The sequence below is a fragment of the Thermobia domestica genome, chromosome 11 (genome assembly GCF_964235325.1).
Source record: "Thermobia domestica chromosome 11, izTheDome1.hap1.1, whole genome shotgun sequence".
Classification (NCBI taxonomy): Eukaryota; Metazoa; Arthropoda; class Insecta; order Zygentoma; family Lepismatidae; genus Thermobia; species Thermobia domestica.
In genome coordinates, this window is record NC_137464.1 from 175,258,645 (window position 1) to 175,277,002 (window position 18,358).

At 37.1% G+C, this 18,358-nt stretch overlaps 1 protein-coding gene across 3 annotated transcripts in view; it reads right to left on the reverse strand.

The window, feature by feature from the left end:
- The window catches only part of LOC145664567 (F-box/WD repeat-containing protein 10-like), a 187,607-nt gene that overhangs the window by 43,920 nt on the left and 125,329 nt on the right, over positions 1-18,358 (reverse strand). For all 3 annotated transcript variants that reach the window (XM_081731345.1, XM_081731346.1, XM_081731344.1), the window contains one exon: positions 11,170-11,498. In XM_081731345.1, coding sequence (XP_081587471.1) covers positions 11,170-11,498 — 329 coding nt within the window. The remainder of the gene's footprint in view (positions 1-11,169; positions 11,499-18,358) is intronic.

Consider the following 18,358-nt stretch of genomic DNA (forward strand, 5'->3'; position numbering starts at 1 on the left):
GCATGGATTTACCTTTCCGACTGCGGCAAACCGAGAGCCATCATGTACCGAGGGAAAGGCGCCAAGAACTTCAGAAGGTGGCTCCGTGTCTGTAAAGAATCCTTCCCAAAAGGGTTCATCGTCGTTACTGGCTACTGTTATCAAGGTAAACTGAAGATTCGTAGGGTGGCTAAGAACTGCAAAATAAATTCTCAGTATTTTCAGGAGCAGATCATGCGGCCAATCTACGAGCATGAGATTCCAACAATGTACGGAAATGACGCCAATACGGTACGCATTCACATGGACAAGGCCTCATCACATACCTCACGATCGTCCCTCGCATTCTACAGGGAGATGGAGGAGGCAAGTGGTATACAGGTGATACCTTTCAATGAGGTACCTGTTTCTATCAGTAAAGAGAAATACAATCAAACACGTCACGTAACACACACGAGCATAATCGGGAGGAATAGTATTGCATTACGTCGGTCTGTCCCCCTCTTGTGGACCAAGATTCGCACTGGCCATATAGGTTGAACAGGCTTTGCCGACAGTCGACCCACGTTCATTCAATACATTTCTCTTGGAGTGCTATAGAGACATAAAAACACTCCAAATTAGAGTTATGGTCCTTTCTAGGCCCAAAGTTCTGTTCCTGCTATTCGGCCCTTTTCAGAGCCCACAATCAAGTAAAGAATCCTTGTAAAATGCCAAAACAGAAGAGAACTGTCAAGAAGAAGGAGGACCAGAAGAAAAGCCCAGGCACAGAGATGAAATCTACTAGAGAAGAACAGCAACAGCTCCCACAGATAGATCAACGCACACCAGAACCCACAGATGGTTAAGAAGCCGAGCTGCCCCACCTGCTGCCTGGAGTGCTGCACACTGCTAACTTTAAACTGGCGACTACGGAAGAATTCATACGAAGGATAGAGACGAAGATGGATGCTTCAGAATTGGAGGTGACCCAACTCAAAAAGAGAAAGCATAGAATTAATTTCCCGTCTGAAGTAGTTCGAGGGTTGTTGCTACGCATCTTCGACGATCAAGACTTTGGTCACCACTGCTTGATCGACAACATGGAGGAGCTGAGCACCGAAGAAGAAGAAAAAGACGAAACTGGCCCTGTTCAGAGCCACCAAATCGCACTCACACAGGAGGAAACCACTCAGGTGAGAAACCAAGAAGCACACACCCAGAGAAACCAATCAAAGGTGAAAAACCAAGAAGAGAATAGGCAGAAGGGAAAATCCCAAGAAAGCCAAGCTTTCAATAAGAACTTTCCTCCACTAACACCGTGAGAAGAAAGCTGTGAAAATGTAAACACCACAACCAGAGTGAATAGCCCTATCCAGAACGAATGTGAAGAAGAAGAAGACAATAGAGGCTTTACAGAAGTGAAGTCCAGAGACACTAGAAAGAGAGAACACTAGAATGAGAACAGCACACTATCAGAGGAACAGAAGACACAGAAGAACCGACTCTTTTCAGGCCCAGGCCCAAAAGAGAAACGAAGAGGTGTCACAAATGGCAGAGAGAAGAAGGTGTCCCCAATATTCACATGAGTAATAAAAGGAATACCATTGGTAGAACAACTAGAAGATATCAAAAACGACCTGCGCAGCCAGAACATTGTATTCTCCAACATAATAAAAGGAAAGACAGGACCACTCCCACTGCTACGAATGTTCACCACCAAACCCGAGCAGGCTCACTGTCTCGTTACACATGGTGTACATATCAACGGTGTTCACCATAGAGTTGAAGCATCAAAAGTGCGGGCTAGACCAGAACCATGCTGGAATTGCTACCAATATGGACATCGCCCAGCTCTGCAACACACCACGAGTATGTTTCCGATGTGCTAAAGGACACAACAACCCGTGCAACACACCTATCAACAAGAACTTCTGTGCGACGTGTGCCACTGAGGGGCATAGAACGGGAAGTGGTAATTGTCCAAAGCGACCCCGTCAGGCAGAATTATAGCAACCCATAAGAATACTCTATCAACGAAAACCAACAGAAAACAACAGAGACCAGAAACAACCACAGATGATAAAGACTCTACCTCAAACTAAGCAAAAGACAACAATAGAACCTGAACAGAAAGTAACAGATGAAGTACCTGATTGTATCCAGCATTTCGTTAATGAAGCCATCAAGGCAGCAACAGACAAGATAATTGTGTGGGTAACTAGTATTCTTACCAACACCATTACCCAAGAGCACACAAACAGAGTAACCACAGCAATAATGGAAGCCACAAACAAAGTAATGAACGCATACCTACAACCAATTACAAGTTCGAACGAACTAACGTACATTCCAGACCCTCAATACAGGGTTTTCATAAAGTCTGGACGGATTTAATTTGCTTATAATTTTCATAAAAATGCTCATAATGAAATCAAATAAAGCGCAAACGGTAGCGAAAGGATTAAATTTTTAGTTGGTAACACTGTTAGATAAGCGGCAACTCTGAACACGTTGAGAGAGGGAGAGGGAGGGCAAGGGTCAGTTTCTTACCAAATTCCATCCATTGTGTTCACCAAAGAGTTCAAAAAGCCGGCACCGACTAAGAGTGCAATCCGAAAGTGGCATGCTAAGTTCTTGGAGACAGGAAGCGTCCTGGACCGTCCTCGAAGTGGGAGGCCGCCAACATCGCCTGCAACAGTGAGCAGGGTAAGGGAAAGCATCATCAACAGCCCACAGAAGTCGATTCCTAGTGGACGTAAATGACGCCTAGTTGGAGGTGTGGTGGTGAATGAACTGAGCTGGTGCAGATTACAGGTAAAAATTTAATCCTTCCGCTACCGTTTGCACTTTATTTGATTTCAATATGAGCATTTTTATGTAAATTATAAGCGAATTAAATCCGTCCAGACTTTATGAAAACCCTGTACATTGCACCAAAGCCAAGGAGGGAGAGGAAGAAAACGGCTAAGGTCAGCGGAAACCAGGCGGCATCCGGGTGAAGGGGAAGAAGAAGATGCCATACACTGCATGCCAAAAATAACATAATGTCCCACTAACCAAACTTGCCCACCACACTACAGACAACTAAGTTAATTTCACACCCAGCTTTACAAAAGATAGAATCAATACAGACAGTAAAATATGCTTTTACATGGGTTTTTCCAACCCTTCTTAGTGTGGTTTACCATGTAAATAACTTGAGCATATGCATGACCGATAAAGGAAGTTTTCCTGGTCTTCATGTATTTCCCAGGTTTTTCTTCCTACTAACCAAGCCAATGGTGAGGTGAAAAATTCTTCGCGCGCTTTCCTATTTTCTATTTTACTCTTCTTTCTTTCTCTAACACACACTGTCCGGTAAATGTCTAAGGATAAAAACCGCGACGCGACACAACATTCGACATGCTGCTTTAGATTTCTAACTGCATGTAGGAGGTGCACGTAGAAATAGGTTGGTGAATCACTCAAGGGGGCGAGCTTTCTTGCTAAGGGGCAATCTTTATCTCTAATTTATTTCTGTATTTCCGAGGTACTTGTTAAATCTCCAGATGCAAGTCCTATGTACAATTGTGGATTTGGATTGCTGAAGCGGGCTTTGGTAAAACGGCGTATGACAACTGTGGAAGGACTTTGGAAAGCTCTGCAAAGAGAATGGGACAAGATTTCCCTCCCAGTTCTTCAGAGAAGCCTATTACAGTGGAAATTGCGCTGTCGGGCTATTGTTAGGAACGAAGGGAAACACATCGAGCACTTACGGACCTGGTGCCATGGATTTTTCTAAATTTTTAGGTAAGTCGAAATTGGCCAAATGTAGACTGAACAATCTCTGTATTGCACCTGGTGGAAACTCGGACACCCTCCAACACAAAAAAACAAGCAAACGTAAGATGCCTGCGAGTGCTTCTACAGGACTATGTACAAGCACAAGAAAGATGAGTGACTTTTTTCTCTAGCAAGACATTAGATAAGTTAGCACTATAATCTTTTTGAGAGGCTAAAGGCATAGAATTGTGCTTTGGTCTAAGGCTTAGAAATATGTAAATCAGACCCTGACAATTACATACGACGCAAGGAGAAAAATCAGCTTTTCATCAGATTAAATTAACAAACGTAATTTTGGCAAATACAATCATGTAAATAAATATTACTAAACGTGCGAAGAATATTGAAGGTAGATTGTGTCACTGATTTAAATAAAAGAGGATTATTTGTATATTGTTTTCCTATAAAGCATTTTTATAATCATCTTAAGTTTTTAAGGCGATTCTTTTGTATTGTAAATATGTACAGTCCGTACAATTAATTGCAGGAAACGAAGAAAGAAAAGTAGCTGCAGCTTAGGGAGCTTTCGCCTATTGTACTGTTGTTCATAATCGGAGCTCAGGGTTGCCAACCATACGATAATTTATCATGATATACGATAATTTAAGATTTAATACGATATACGATAATGCCCTTACGATAATTGGTGAATATACGATAATTTTAAAACTTACACTTTTTGACAGTTTTTGAATGTGCAAATAAACTGTAACCGAAGATAGTATTTCTATGAACACGCCAGATCATGTAACAGATATAATTAAATGTGCGTTCTCAGATTCCAAAATTGCTAACAAAATTCAATTATGTAGAACTAAGACAACGAGTGTGATAAAAAATGTGATTAGTAAATGTCATTAGAAGGAATTGAATGATACGTTACAGAAACAAAAATTCAGCTTAATGGTCGATGAGTCTATAGATGTTTCGACTACAAACATTTGCGTGTTTGTGCGAGATATTTCAATGAAAATAGTACGAAAATTCAAACAAAATATTTTGCAGTATTACAAATTTATTGTGATAAAAATGTGGAAGCTGCACATGAAGATGCCACTGCTCTGAGCTCCTATATAATACTTTAACAAATAGTAATAATCCACTTGGAAATGTAATAGGCTTCGCATCCGATTTGTGCAACACAATAATGGGAAAAGATAATTCTGTTGCAAGTAGGCTACAGATGGACTTTCCTGGCATTTTGCACAAAAATGTAAATGTTATTTATTGCATATGTCTGCAACCAAGGCTAGTAAACACCGATTTGGAGTTCGATACTGAAGGTTACTAGGTTAGTTTATTATATTTTAGTGTTATTATTAGTAGTATTACTTGTTTCTAAAATTATCACGTTCGTAACGAATATATGATAATTGTTTGTAGTATACGACAATGTTAAACACGAAAATCGATAATTTTGTTTTTCGAGGTTGGCAACAGTGCCGGAGCTACAGTTCATTGGATTATGTTGGAAAATTTGGGAGAGGGGGAGATTGAAGGGGTCATGTATTCTCATGAATAAATGTCAGGCAGGCTTAGTTAAGAAGGTAAAATATTTAGAAAGAATACATAAAACTAATTAGAAAAATAATAAAACAAGTTCCTCTCCCACAAAGAATCAATTCAGCATCTCATGTTCTGAGCACACAACCTACTGAAATAAATGTGAATGACAATATCGTCTGGTTGCATTGATCGAACCGTCAACTAAGTTTTAACAAGTTCTAGCCTTAGCAACAATACAGAATAAACAATTGTCAAAGAAGTAACATTTCCAAATATGCTCATAATCAGGGACGGATCCAGGGGGGGGGGGCGATCGAGGCGATCGCCCTCCCCCCAGAAGAGGAAGATTTCTTATTTTATATATATAAATAAAACCCATCCCAAAGTTTAGAGCCCTTAAAAGTAGCAGTATGACAACCCCCCCCCCAGAAGTCGGTCCTGGATCCGCCCCTGCTCATAATAATACTACAATTACAATTCTCATACATATTAATTGTGTAGAGATTTTACTACACTCAGACCAAATTTAGAAACAAACAGACTAATCAAATCCATGTGGAAATTTGACGTGCCTGAAGTTCCCCCATCTCTTCCAAATTACACCAAACTTTACACATCATTAGTGCACAAACAACTAACGTTAGTGCTATCAGCGTTTACGAGATATTGAAGATTTTTGGTGCGAGAGCCAACGTCATATGAAGTTAGCTCCCCTACTCATCTTTATGCAGACAGATTTTCACAAAACTTAGCTCTTTGTTAGTGCACTTAAACACACTAAGCACTACCGTTAGTGCTACCAATTTTAGGATTTATTCAAAAAAATTGTGGGGGAAGGAAACTTCAGAAATATCACATTTCATACAAATTGACGTAGAAACATAGGGTTAACGGCAATCGTTAGTGCACTTAAAAGCACTAAGCACTAACGTTAGTGCAACCTATTTTGGAATTTATTCAAGATTTTTGGTGGGGGGCAACTACAGGATTATCAAATTCTGTACAAATAGAGGTAGAAACATGGCGTTAACGGCAATCGTTAGTGCATCATTAATGCACTTAAAAGCACTAAGCACTAACGTGCTACCACATGTTGGGATTTATTCAAGATTTTAGGTGGAGTGGGCAACTTCAGAAATATCAAATTCTATACAAATAGAGGTAGAAATATGGGATTAATGACAATCGTTAGTGCACTTAAACGCACTAAGCACTAGCGTTAGTGTCACCATATTTTGGAATTATTCAAGATTTTTGGTGGGGGGTCAACTTCAGAAATATCAAATTGCATACAAATTGGGGCAGAAACATGGAGTTAACGGCAATCGTTATTGCACTTAAACGACTAAACAGTAACGTTAGTGCTACTAAATTTTGGGATTTATTCAAAATTTTTGGTGTGAGAAATATCAAATTCCATACAAACCGTCAGTATTTTCTAGAAGCACTAACGAAGCACTAACGAATGCCCTAATCACTTTGTTATACTTGAAGTGGGCGCAAATTCACGCAGACTACCAAATATATTTTACTTGTAGCACCTACACTAGTAAAGCACTAACGTTAGTGGTTAGTGCACGAAAAATCACTAACGATAGCACTAAAAGAGATCATTAGTGTTTTTTTTAATTTGGTAGACATTTGACAGTGAAAAACTCCCCTTAAATTTCTTATGTGAGTTTCGTGACATGTAACTGGCCATAACGACACTAATAGTGAAGCACTAACGAAACTGATAGTGTTTTCTAGAATCACCAACGATGCACTAATGAACGGCACTATTTTTTCATTATTGGTTGAAGTGGAGGCGATAAGTTCATGAAGGACAATAAAGGTTGTTTTTTTACTTGTAGCATCTACATTAATAAAGCACTAACGTTAGGTGTTGGTGCACTAAGAAGCACTAACGATTTCGGTAGAAAAGGTCATTACTGCTTTTGATTTTGGCGGAAATTTGACGCAATGAAAAATTCCCCATGAATTTCTTATGGAAATTTCGTGGCATATAATTGGCCATATCTACATCAATAGTTTAGCATTAACGAAACTATGAGTGTTTTGTAGAAGTTCTGACGATACATGAACGAAGGGTCTTATTTTTCGTTAGTGCTTGAAGTGGGAACCAAGTTCACGCTGGCCCGCAAAGGTTTTAAGCATTAAACGTAGGTGTTGGTACACTAGGAAGCACTAACGAATCACACTATTTTTTCTTAGTATTTGAAGTGGCTGGGGCAGACTGAACTTGGCCACCCAAAAGTTTTTTTATTTGTAGAACCTATACTAATGAAGCACTAACATTTGGCGTTGGTGCACTAAGAACCACTAACGATGCACTAACAATTGGCAGTAAATTTATCGTTAGTGCATCAAGTTCACGGACGTCGTTAATGCTTCATTAGTGTAGGTGCTACAAGTAAAAGCTTTTTCAGGCGTAAGTTCACGCTGTCACAGACACTTCAAGCACTAACTAAAAATAGCGTTACTCGTTAGCGCATCGTTAGTGCTTCTTAGTGCACCAACACAATGTTAGTGCTTCACTAGTGTAGGTGTTACAAGTAAAGAGATAACTTTGGAAAATAGCGTGAACTTAGACCCCACTATAAGCACTAACGAAAAAATTAGTGTTATTCGTTAGTGCATTGTTAGTACTTCTAGAAGATACAAGTAGTTTCGTTAGTGCTTCACCATTAGTGTAGATATAGCCAATTATAAGTTACGAAAATCCCATAAGAAATACATGGGAAATTATTCATTGTGTCAAATTCCCATCACATTCAAAAGCACTAATTACCTCTTTTAGTGCAATTGTTAGTGCATCGTAAGTGCTTCTTCGAGCACAAACATCTAACGTTAGTGCTTCACTAGTGTAGGTGTTACAAGTAAAAAACACCTTTGAGGAATCAGCGTGAACTTCGCACCAACACTTTAAGCACTAACGGAAAAAATAGTGCCATTCGTTAGTGTTTGTATAAAACACTAACAATTTCGTTAGTGCTTCACTATTAGTGTAGTTAAGGTCAATTACATATCACGAGACTCACATAAGAAATTTACGGCGAATTTTTCATTGAATCAAATTTCCACCAAATTCAAAAGCACTAATGATCTTTTCTAAAGCAATCGTTAATGCATTGTTAGTGCTTCTTAGTGCATCTACACCTAACGTTAGTGCTTCATTAGTATAGGTGCTACAATTAAAATATCTTTCGAGGCCAGAGTGAACTTGGCACCCCCACTTCAAGCACTAAAGAAAACTTAGTGCCGTTCGTTAGTGCATTGTCAGTGCTTTCAGAAAACACTAACAGTTTCGTTAGTGCTTCAATCTTAGTGTAGTTATGGACAATTACATGTCACGAAACTCCCATAAGAAATTTATTGGGAATTTTTAATTGCGTCAAATTTCCACCAAATTCAAAAAGCACTAATGATCTCTTCTAGTTCAATTGTTAGTGCTTCTTAGTGCACCAACTCCTAACGTTAGTACTTCAATAGTGTAGGTGCTACAAGTAAAATATCTTTGGAGGTCACGATGAACTTGCCCCAACTTCAAGACTTAACGAAAAAATTAGTGCCATTCGTTAGTGCATCGTCAGTGCTTCTAGAAAACACTACAGTTTGTATGGACTTCGAAATTTTTGAAGATGGTCCCCACCAAAAATCTTGAACAAATCTCAAAATATGATAATGCTGACGTTAGTGCTTGGTGCGTTTAAGTGCACTAACGATGCAATAACGACTGTCATTAACCAAATATTTCTACGTCAATTTGCATCTAATTTGATATTTCTTAAGTTGTCCCCCACCAAAAATCTTCAATAAATCCCAAAATATGGTCGCACTAACGTTAGTGCTTAGTGCTTTTAAATGCACTAACGATGCACTAACGATTGCCGTTAACCCATGTTTCTACATAAATTTATATGGAATTTGATATTTTTGAAGTCTGACCCCACCAAAAATCTTGAATAAATCCCAAAATACGGTAGTACTAACGTTAGTGTTTAGAAGGTTTAGGTCCACTGACGATGCACTAACGATTGCCGTTAATTCCATGTTTCTACATCAATTTGTATACAATTTGATATTTCTGAAGTTGGCCCCCACCAAAAACCTTCAATAAATCCCAAAATATGGTAGCACCAACGTTAGTGCTTAGTGCGTTTAAGTGCAATAACAATTGCCGTTAACTACATGTTTCTACATCAATTTGTATGGAATTTGATATTTCTGACGTTGACTCCTAACAAAAAATCTTGAATAGACCCCAAAATATGGTAGAACTGACATTAGTGCTCAGTGCGTTTAAGTGCACTAACGGTGCACTAACAATTGCCGTTAATCCCATGTTTCTACGTCGATTTGTATAGAATTTGATACTTCTGAAGTTCGCCCCCCACCAAAAAGTTTGAATAAATCCCAAAAATATGGTAGCACTAACGTTGTGTTTAGTGCTTTTAAGTGCACTAACGACTGTCGTTAACTCCGTTTCTACATCAATTTGTATGGAATTTCATATTTCTGACGTTGACTCCTAACCAAAAATCTTTAATAAACCCCTAAATGTGGAAGAACTGACATTAGGGCTTAGTGCGTTTAAGTACACTAACGATGCACTAATGATTGCCGTTAAACCCATGTTTCTATGTTAATTTGTATAGAATTTCATATTTCTGAAGTTGGCCTCCCACCAAAAATAGTGAATAAATCCCAAAATATGGTAGCACTAACGTTAGTGCTTAGTGCGGTGAAGTGCATTAACGATGCACTAATGATTGTCGTTAACTCCATGTTTCTACCTCTATTTGTATAGAATTTGATATTTCTGAAGTTGACTCCACTGAAAATCTTGGACAAATCCCAAAATATGGTAGCACTAATGTTAGTGCTTTTAAGTGTAATAATGATTGCCGTTAACCCCATTTTTCTGCATCAATTTGTATAGAATTTGATATTTCTGAAGTTGGCCCCCTACCAAAAATCTTGAATAAATCCCAAAATATGGTAGGCCTAACGTTAGTGCTTAGTGCGGCTAAATGCACTAACAATGCACTAACGATTACCGTTAACCCCATGTTTCTACCTCTATTTGTATAGAATTTGATATTTCTGAAGTTGCACACCAAACCGAAAATCTTGAATAAATCTCAAAATATGGTTGCACTAACGTTAGTGCTTAGTGCGTTTAAGTGCACTAACGACTGCCGTCAACCCTATATTTCTACGTCAACTTGTATGAAATTTGATATTTCTGAAGTTGCCCCCGACAAAACTTCTTCTATAAATAACAAAATATAGTAGCACAAACGGTAGTGCTTAGTGTGTTTAAGTGCACTAATGATGTGCTAAGTTTTGTGATAATCTGTCAGCATAAAGATGCGTGGGGGGCTAACTTCATATGAAGTTGCCCCCCACCAAAAATCTTTAATATCTAATAAACGCTGATAGAACTAACGTTAGTTCTTAGTGCGCTAACGTGCACTAACGATGTGCAACGTTTGGTGTAATTTGGGAGAGGTGGGGGGAGGGGCAACTTCAGGCACTTGGAAATTTGTGTTGAGAAGAGAAATTACGTCATAAAGTTATTTAAGGCATCGAGAGAAAGACCAATCACAAACGTCATGGTGATATTTAAAACTGTAGGGTTTCTGTAGAGAGTTTGAGAGACCACGGTACAATGTCGCCGCTTTGTAACATGTTGAAAAGAGCTTGTCACCTAGACGGAGGGAGCACATGTCTCAGCAGAATTCTCATGACGTAGCAACAGGGAGACACGAGCTTTTCCAAATGTCAATTTGTTTTCTTTATTTTGATCCAAGTGTAAATCATCTAACAGAGATCCTAAATTATATATGAAAAAATGATATCAAAAGAGAAACTTACTCAGAGTTTAGGTTTTTGATCCTACACAAGTTGCTGAAGTAAGATTGATTAATTTGACTTTCCAGTTCTTCACAACCAGCTTTCTTCAGAACTTCTTCAACTCCTTCTGGACCAATCCCCATATCTAATGATAGTGTACGACCTCGATCACCCTTCCCGCGTTGTGCTGATGTTCGTGAAGACATTCCTGAAGATGTGCTCATTCCAGAAAGCGATCTGCTGCCAAAAGGGATGTTAGAGCTTGACGGTGATGGCAACTTTGGCATGTCAACATTAACTAGTTCTGCATGAAACGGAATGGGATTTTTCCAGCTTGGAAACTGACTTAGCTGAAATGATTACGACAAAGAAAACATTAAATATTATATACTACAAAATATACTAAAGAAAGATTGCAAGAAATGATTCTACAAATCGGAACATTGGAATTATAAAATAATTTAACTTGGAATAGTTGAGTCTTCCCTCGAAACGATATTGGATAGTTGCACGCACACGAGAAACTTAAAGCTTTCATTTGTTACTTCATGACATTTAATGAAAAAAAAAAAAGGCTAGAAAACTTGCAAGAACGAATCATTAAGTCATCATTCTTTAACAGTCCATCATTTACAAATTATAAATAGTCATTGTTGTCAAAAAGCTGAACATAGTTTTGTGAATGGAAAAACAAGTTAATTAGATAGAATAGGTAGATTAAAATAATGAAATGGAAACGGAGCATTAAAATTGTAATATGCAGATAAATTAAAAAGGTATGAAAAATGTTTATATTGGTGGATGATGACAAGAGTAAAAACGCGTAAAATGATTATGGAAGATAGCACGATATGCTAATATATATTGAAAACTGATTACCAGCATAGTTTCCTTTTCTAAAACATGTTTGCTATCTTACACTGACGCAGAAAAGTAGAACACAAGTCATATATACTATACATTTTGAATTGATGTTGTAATCAGTGGTGTTATTCTAATTTTTTAACAACCGATTCTGTATATATATATATATATATATATATATATATATATATATATATATATATATATATATATATATATATATATATATATATATATATATATATATTCTGGATGCACTCAATAATCAATTATTATCATTATCGTTTATTGTCAATTATCTAAGAATAATCTGATTTAAAATTGTATTGTAATAAAGTCAAGTTTTAGTTTCGTAAAATGTAAACACTAACATGGAGTAAGAGATTACACATGGTTTTGTTATTGTTTATGTGACGTCGTCTAGACACAGTGTTTGCATTATGTTGTAAAGAAATGAATTGAGAAAAGAGTGTGTAAGCTTTAAAATGAAGTAAGATATTTGTATATTCAGCTTGTTAACACAATACACAATTTAGGATATGACATAATATGCAGATTGGCGGAAATAAACTGTCTGAGAATTTTGGACATGGCATGACAATGGAGAAACGAAAATTTTCCAATAGCTAAGACATCTGACGTCAATCCAGAGATGAGCAGACGAATTCCATCGTCTGGAACAGGACAATAAAAAAACCAAATCTTTAATGAATTGGGGAGGTAGTTGAGGTAGTTCAGGTAGTTGATGGGAGTTGTGTAGAGGTACTCATGCGATCACAGTCGAGAGAGAAGAGGTTGACGAGGTGTGTGAAACCTCGGTCTTAGGTTCGAGACCAGACTGTCTCCAGTTGTTGGCTGATGGTCGGACAATAGTCAACGAAGCCAACGATTACCAGTTTCCAGTCATTGTCCATGTTCCAGTCTACGAGCAGATCCAGGTATGTCATCAGCTATGTTGTTTGCCTATGTCTAAATTCTCTGAAGTTTTGAGGACTGAAATCTGAGAGTGTTATATCATATCTAACTTTAACATCACACTTTACACATTACTAAATTATTCAGAATACATTAATTATTTAAACTAATTTGATGTTTATCATTTGAATTAACCTCTCGCGAAACGCACAGTAAAATTGGTTAATACCTGTCCATTTCGGATAATGGACGGAAGCAACCTTCTTGCATCAGTAAGCATTTCATCCCCAGATTTAGGCACGATGCAGCGAGGTTGAGAATATATATATATATATATAAGCAAATTTTTTACTGAATACAAGCGACAAGCAGAGGTCTACACAGCATCCTAATACAAAGTGTTGTGACAAAGTTAGGTAGCACTACGAATATCTTGGAAACGTATTACCTATGATAGATCGTTGTCAAAAAGTATTGGAAAGACCTTAATCCAGCAATGGATCAACAATTGTTGAAAATCGTACGTATGCGTTTCAAATATAAATAACTCTCTCCACTACACTTATGTAATTCCAGTTCTCATTCTTGATATCTGATCATTTGAGATTAAAAAATAAACACTTATATTTTGTTCTGAGAGATCATATGTTTAACCATGTAGATGTAAGATTTTTTAAAAACAAAGGAAGTTAAACTAAACATTATGTTCCTGTGTATAACTGGGTAAAATTTACTGTTATACCTGGGTATAACAGACGGTTCTGCGAACTGGAAATATTTTAACAACTGATTCTAGCGAACCGGCTGAATAGCACCACCGGTTGTAATGTTTCTTGAACTATGTGTATTGTACAGCGGTGGACACTTCTAAATGGTACACCTTAGCCGTAAATCTCCATATGGCTGTACCATTTAGAAGTGTCCACCGCTGTACAATACACATAGTTCAAGAAACATTACAACCGGTGGTGCTATTCACCGGTACCAGCAGCGGCGCAAATCTCTCTTCAACATTGGGGGAGATGGTTAAACCGTTCTCATGATCTCTTCATTAGTTTTTTTTTTTTTTTAATTTTTAGTGATGTTCAAAATATCTATGAAGTTGAAAAACAATGCTGTGGAGGATCAGGGGAGCAGAGTTGTTTTCAACTTTGGGAGGCGGACAGATTTGAGATTTATTCTGGGGTTACATCAATTTCATCTCACTTTCCTTCGTGGCAATCGGATACAAATCATCACATTTCTCTCCACATAACACATTTCAAATCGGATTATTGGTGGGGGAGTCCCCCCAGTTCCAAGATTGAAGGGGACATGTCCCCTCATCCTCCCTGGGGTTTGCGCCACTGTACTGTACAAGGAAAGGAAACTTGAAGATTACACACTACGGTTTGGATTATAATAGAAATAACTAAAAGAATGAAATTGCACAAGCGGGAAATTGAAATGATTGTCGGCAATGAGCTCAATAGTTGTAGTAGGAGCTTATACTTGAAAGTAGTAATAAATAAAATAAAGTGACTAAGCATCAGGAGTTTCAGAATGCCCATTTTCGAACTACAATGTAAGGACACAACGGACTAATAGAAAAATGAAAGACGTTGAAGCTGTAAAATAAAAGAGACTAACGACAGAAACTCCTTATAAGAATATTTTCATGCAGTTAAAAATACTAACGTGTACTACAAAGTTTCTTAGTCAATAACTATGTTGTCAGATAAAAAAAATCAATTGATGATGATATGGTAGGACAGAAGTATCGAGTTAAAAAACATACTGAAGAGCAAAGGCTTTAACTATTAGAATTAACTCCTTCACTGGGCAACCTGTCATAAGACGCTACGAGTTGTGTATAGTTTGTACCTTCAAATATTCATTTAAAAAAAAATAATAAAATAAAAACGAAAATGTCAATGAAATGTGAACAGCACTAGTAGAAATTAACCCTTTCTGGTTTGAACGTTGATCGCCATAGAACAGAAATGGCAAGAGATAGTAAGAATCTGTGTTTTCAATCGATTCAGCGTCTCAATAGCAGGTTCCGTCTCCTCCATTGACCCTCTAATCAAACTGGAACTGGTGAAAATCTACCTTTTCAGGTTACAACTAGTGCTATTCAGACGGTTCGCACCGGTTCGCGAGAATCGGTAGTTAAAATATGTCCAATTCGCATAACCATTTGTTATACCGGGTAATAAACTCTCTCATACACACACACAGGAAACTAAAAGGGAGAGCCTGTTAGATACAATTTTTTCAAAGATAAAAACAAATGACCTATTTAAAGAAACTTGCTGTGTTCTATACATATCAGAAGATAACTGGCGGGAGGGGGGATGGTAAATTTTATTTTACCTTTCCTTTTAAAAATTCTAGTAGCTATAGCGTTAAACACATAATATGATCTCTCAAAACAAAGTATAAGCGTTTATTCCTAATACATCAAGAATGAGAACTGGGGTTATATGAGTGATGTGGTGGGAGTTATTTAAAGATTGATATATATATATCTATATCTATATATCTATCTATCTATCTATCTATCTATCTATCTATCTATCTATCTATCTATCTATCTATATATATATATATATATATATATATATATATATATATATATATATATATATATATATATATATATATATATATTCTATTGTCATCAATTACCGATCCATTGCTGGATGATGGTCTTTCCAATGTTTTTTTTCAAACCTTTTATCTTGGACAATTCGTTTTCAATATATTCACATTGCTACATAATTTCGTCACACCATCTTATCATAGGATGCTGAATATGTCGCTATTTGCACTTATCGAGTAAAAATTCTGGTTTTGTCTACCTTGTATGATTTGTTTCCTAAGACAAACATATCTATCTACCTATCCATCTACTCTCTCTATATACAGGGTGTTTCAAAACAACACCGACATCGTTTGGGAGGTGATTCCTGACACAAAGATAAGACAAAAAGTATAGACCAACCTGGGTGCACAAATGCTTCCGTTCGCTGCCGAAACATGAAAAAAGGAACTTTGAACGTCCATAGCTCCAAAACTATGGGATCTACCGTAGACGATTCAAGGCTTTACTTAGGAACTAGTATGTGCCCTATCCAAATATGCATGTTTCAGAATCTTGTGATACACTTCGCGGCATAGAAATTGTTACACAAATTCTAAGTCCAAATTAATAACAAACTCTTGCCCCGTTTTCTTATGCATCCAGAAATACATGTCTCAATCAATTAGTTGCTTATAGTACGATCCAACTCCTCCACCTCTCCTTGTCTAAAGCAGTGTGTGTGACATAGTACACTCTTTCCATTCAGACCCCCCCCCCCAAAAAAAAACATAAATCAAGTTTACAATGTTATAGCTCTAAAACAGTCTTTTTCATTCCTTTGTTCTGAAATATCTTTTAAGAGCCTATTTTTTTTTTTTAAATCACAATCTTCCCATAGCTTCATTAATACCTTTAGTTTCATTCTTTACGTTCTTAAAAGACTGCAAGCTAGTAAGATGCTCCCCAAGAAATCTATAAAAGTGCCAATAGCGGCCGTAAATTTTCTGCTTCCTAAAGTCTGTAATACACGCACAGAGGTCGAGAATATCTACTTACAGAAATGAGTGTTATTCAATGATTCATTTAATTTCTTTTCAGTAATTGCAAGAAAATGTTCCAAGAGCGTCATTTGGGCAGGACAGGAGGGTGTAATTTCTCCTCCCTTGAGCTTCATAAATACATATTGTTTGATCAAATGTATAGTAACACACTAATAAAAAAGTGAAAACATTTTGTCGGCGGAGACTCTTCCCCGAATAAAATCTAAAATGACACTGCTTTTAGCAACAAACCTATAGAGTTATGATAGCACATTGCTAGAGAGCTTACATTTGGTTTCAAGAGTCGAAGGTTTTATCTCAAGCCACATGAGTTCCTGGGCGACACTGTGAGAGACACAGAGAGAGATTGAAGTATGGAGACAGAGAGGAATGATTAATATACACAGATTTAGAACTGCGGAAAAATGATCGGACAGCATTCGTATTATGACGAAAATTGTGATTTTGTGAAACAGAAGAAGGGAAGGTTTCGCACTGCGAGAATCACACTGGCGGTTGTCGAATTAAGGTGGAGAACATTTTTTAAAGCATCAGATGATTACGAATGGAGAGAAAGATTTTGAGAACTGAGGAATTAAGAATTTAAAAAATCTGCAGCTTCTGAGATGAGTTTCGAACCACGGTCCTTGTAGTTATCGAACCATGACTTTATCCATTCTACTACGGACAACTATATGTACTCATTCACATACGTTTTCTTTAGCTACGTTGAAAGCTAACTTAATGGGATATTCCAAAAGTTGACTTGGTGGATGCGCCGTTCTCATAGGATATAAACCTTTTGTAACTTAGTTAGAATGTGCATAATGAACTTGTCCTTGTTCAGAACACTTTTTAGGGCAGTAAAATTTGTTACTATTGTGTTAATTAGGTTATATTTGATAGAACCATCTGATAAAGTAGTGACAAACCCTGTGCGTCATTGTTTGTTAGGTGAATGGTTAATGTAAGTTACTCCTACGTGTATGGTCCGAGCTTCGAATCAAGACCATTCTTATTGATTATTTTCTTTGAGCTACGCTCATGCTGTGCATCCCACAAGTTCAGTTTTGAAGTAAGTAGTCACAGCTAGTTTAATTCGAAATTATTTTCAAATATATTTGGTATTTCATGGGTTTCTCTAACTTTCGATGTTTCAAACTTGATATTAAATCTTACAACCTAAATGTAACTTATTTCCCTACGACATATCATCATGAATGTTTGCACAACGACGTCTGTCGGTCGTTAATACAAAATTCAGTTCTTACTGTATTGTATGTATATATATGTAGAAAGTTTGACTCAGAAAAAAACGTACAGTGCAACATTGACTCTTGGAGGAATTTCAAACGAATTTACTATACCTATAAACTACCATCTCAACAATCTACTGTGGGTGGTAAGACACTGAAACTATTCCAGGGAGGGAGAGGCATTACAAATAAAAAAGTAATATATTACGAAAAATATTGGTGTCAAATTCATAGTTTACTGGTTCGAAGAGATGAATAGTGGCTACCAGATGGCCCTCCTCACTTGTTTGTAGCCTTGCATAAATGGAAAATTGTTTTAAAAGTATATTTTACATTCAGGTATGATTGTTTAAAAAAAGCTTGCCCTTCAACATTTCCTTTTATAATTATTTTCTACTGTATTTCTTATTTATAGTAACATATTTTCTATTTATATTGTATTCTATGTTATACGCTTCTTATTTACATTTTATTTCCTACATTTGAAGAGGACCTCATGACAATTAAAGCAGCAGGGACATACACAGGATGCAGGCCTCGGCAATTCAGAGCTCCTGCCCCACGAAATC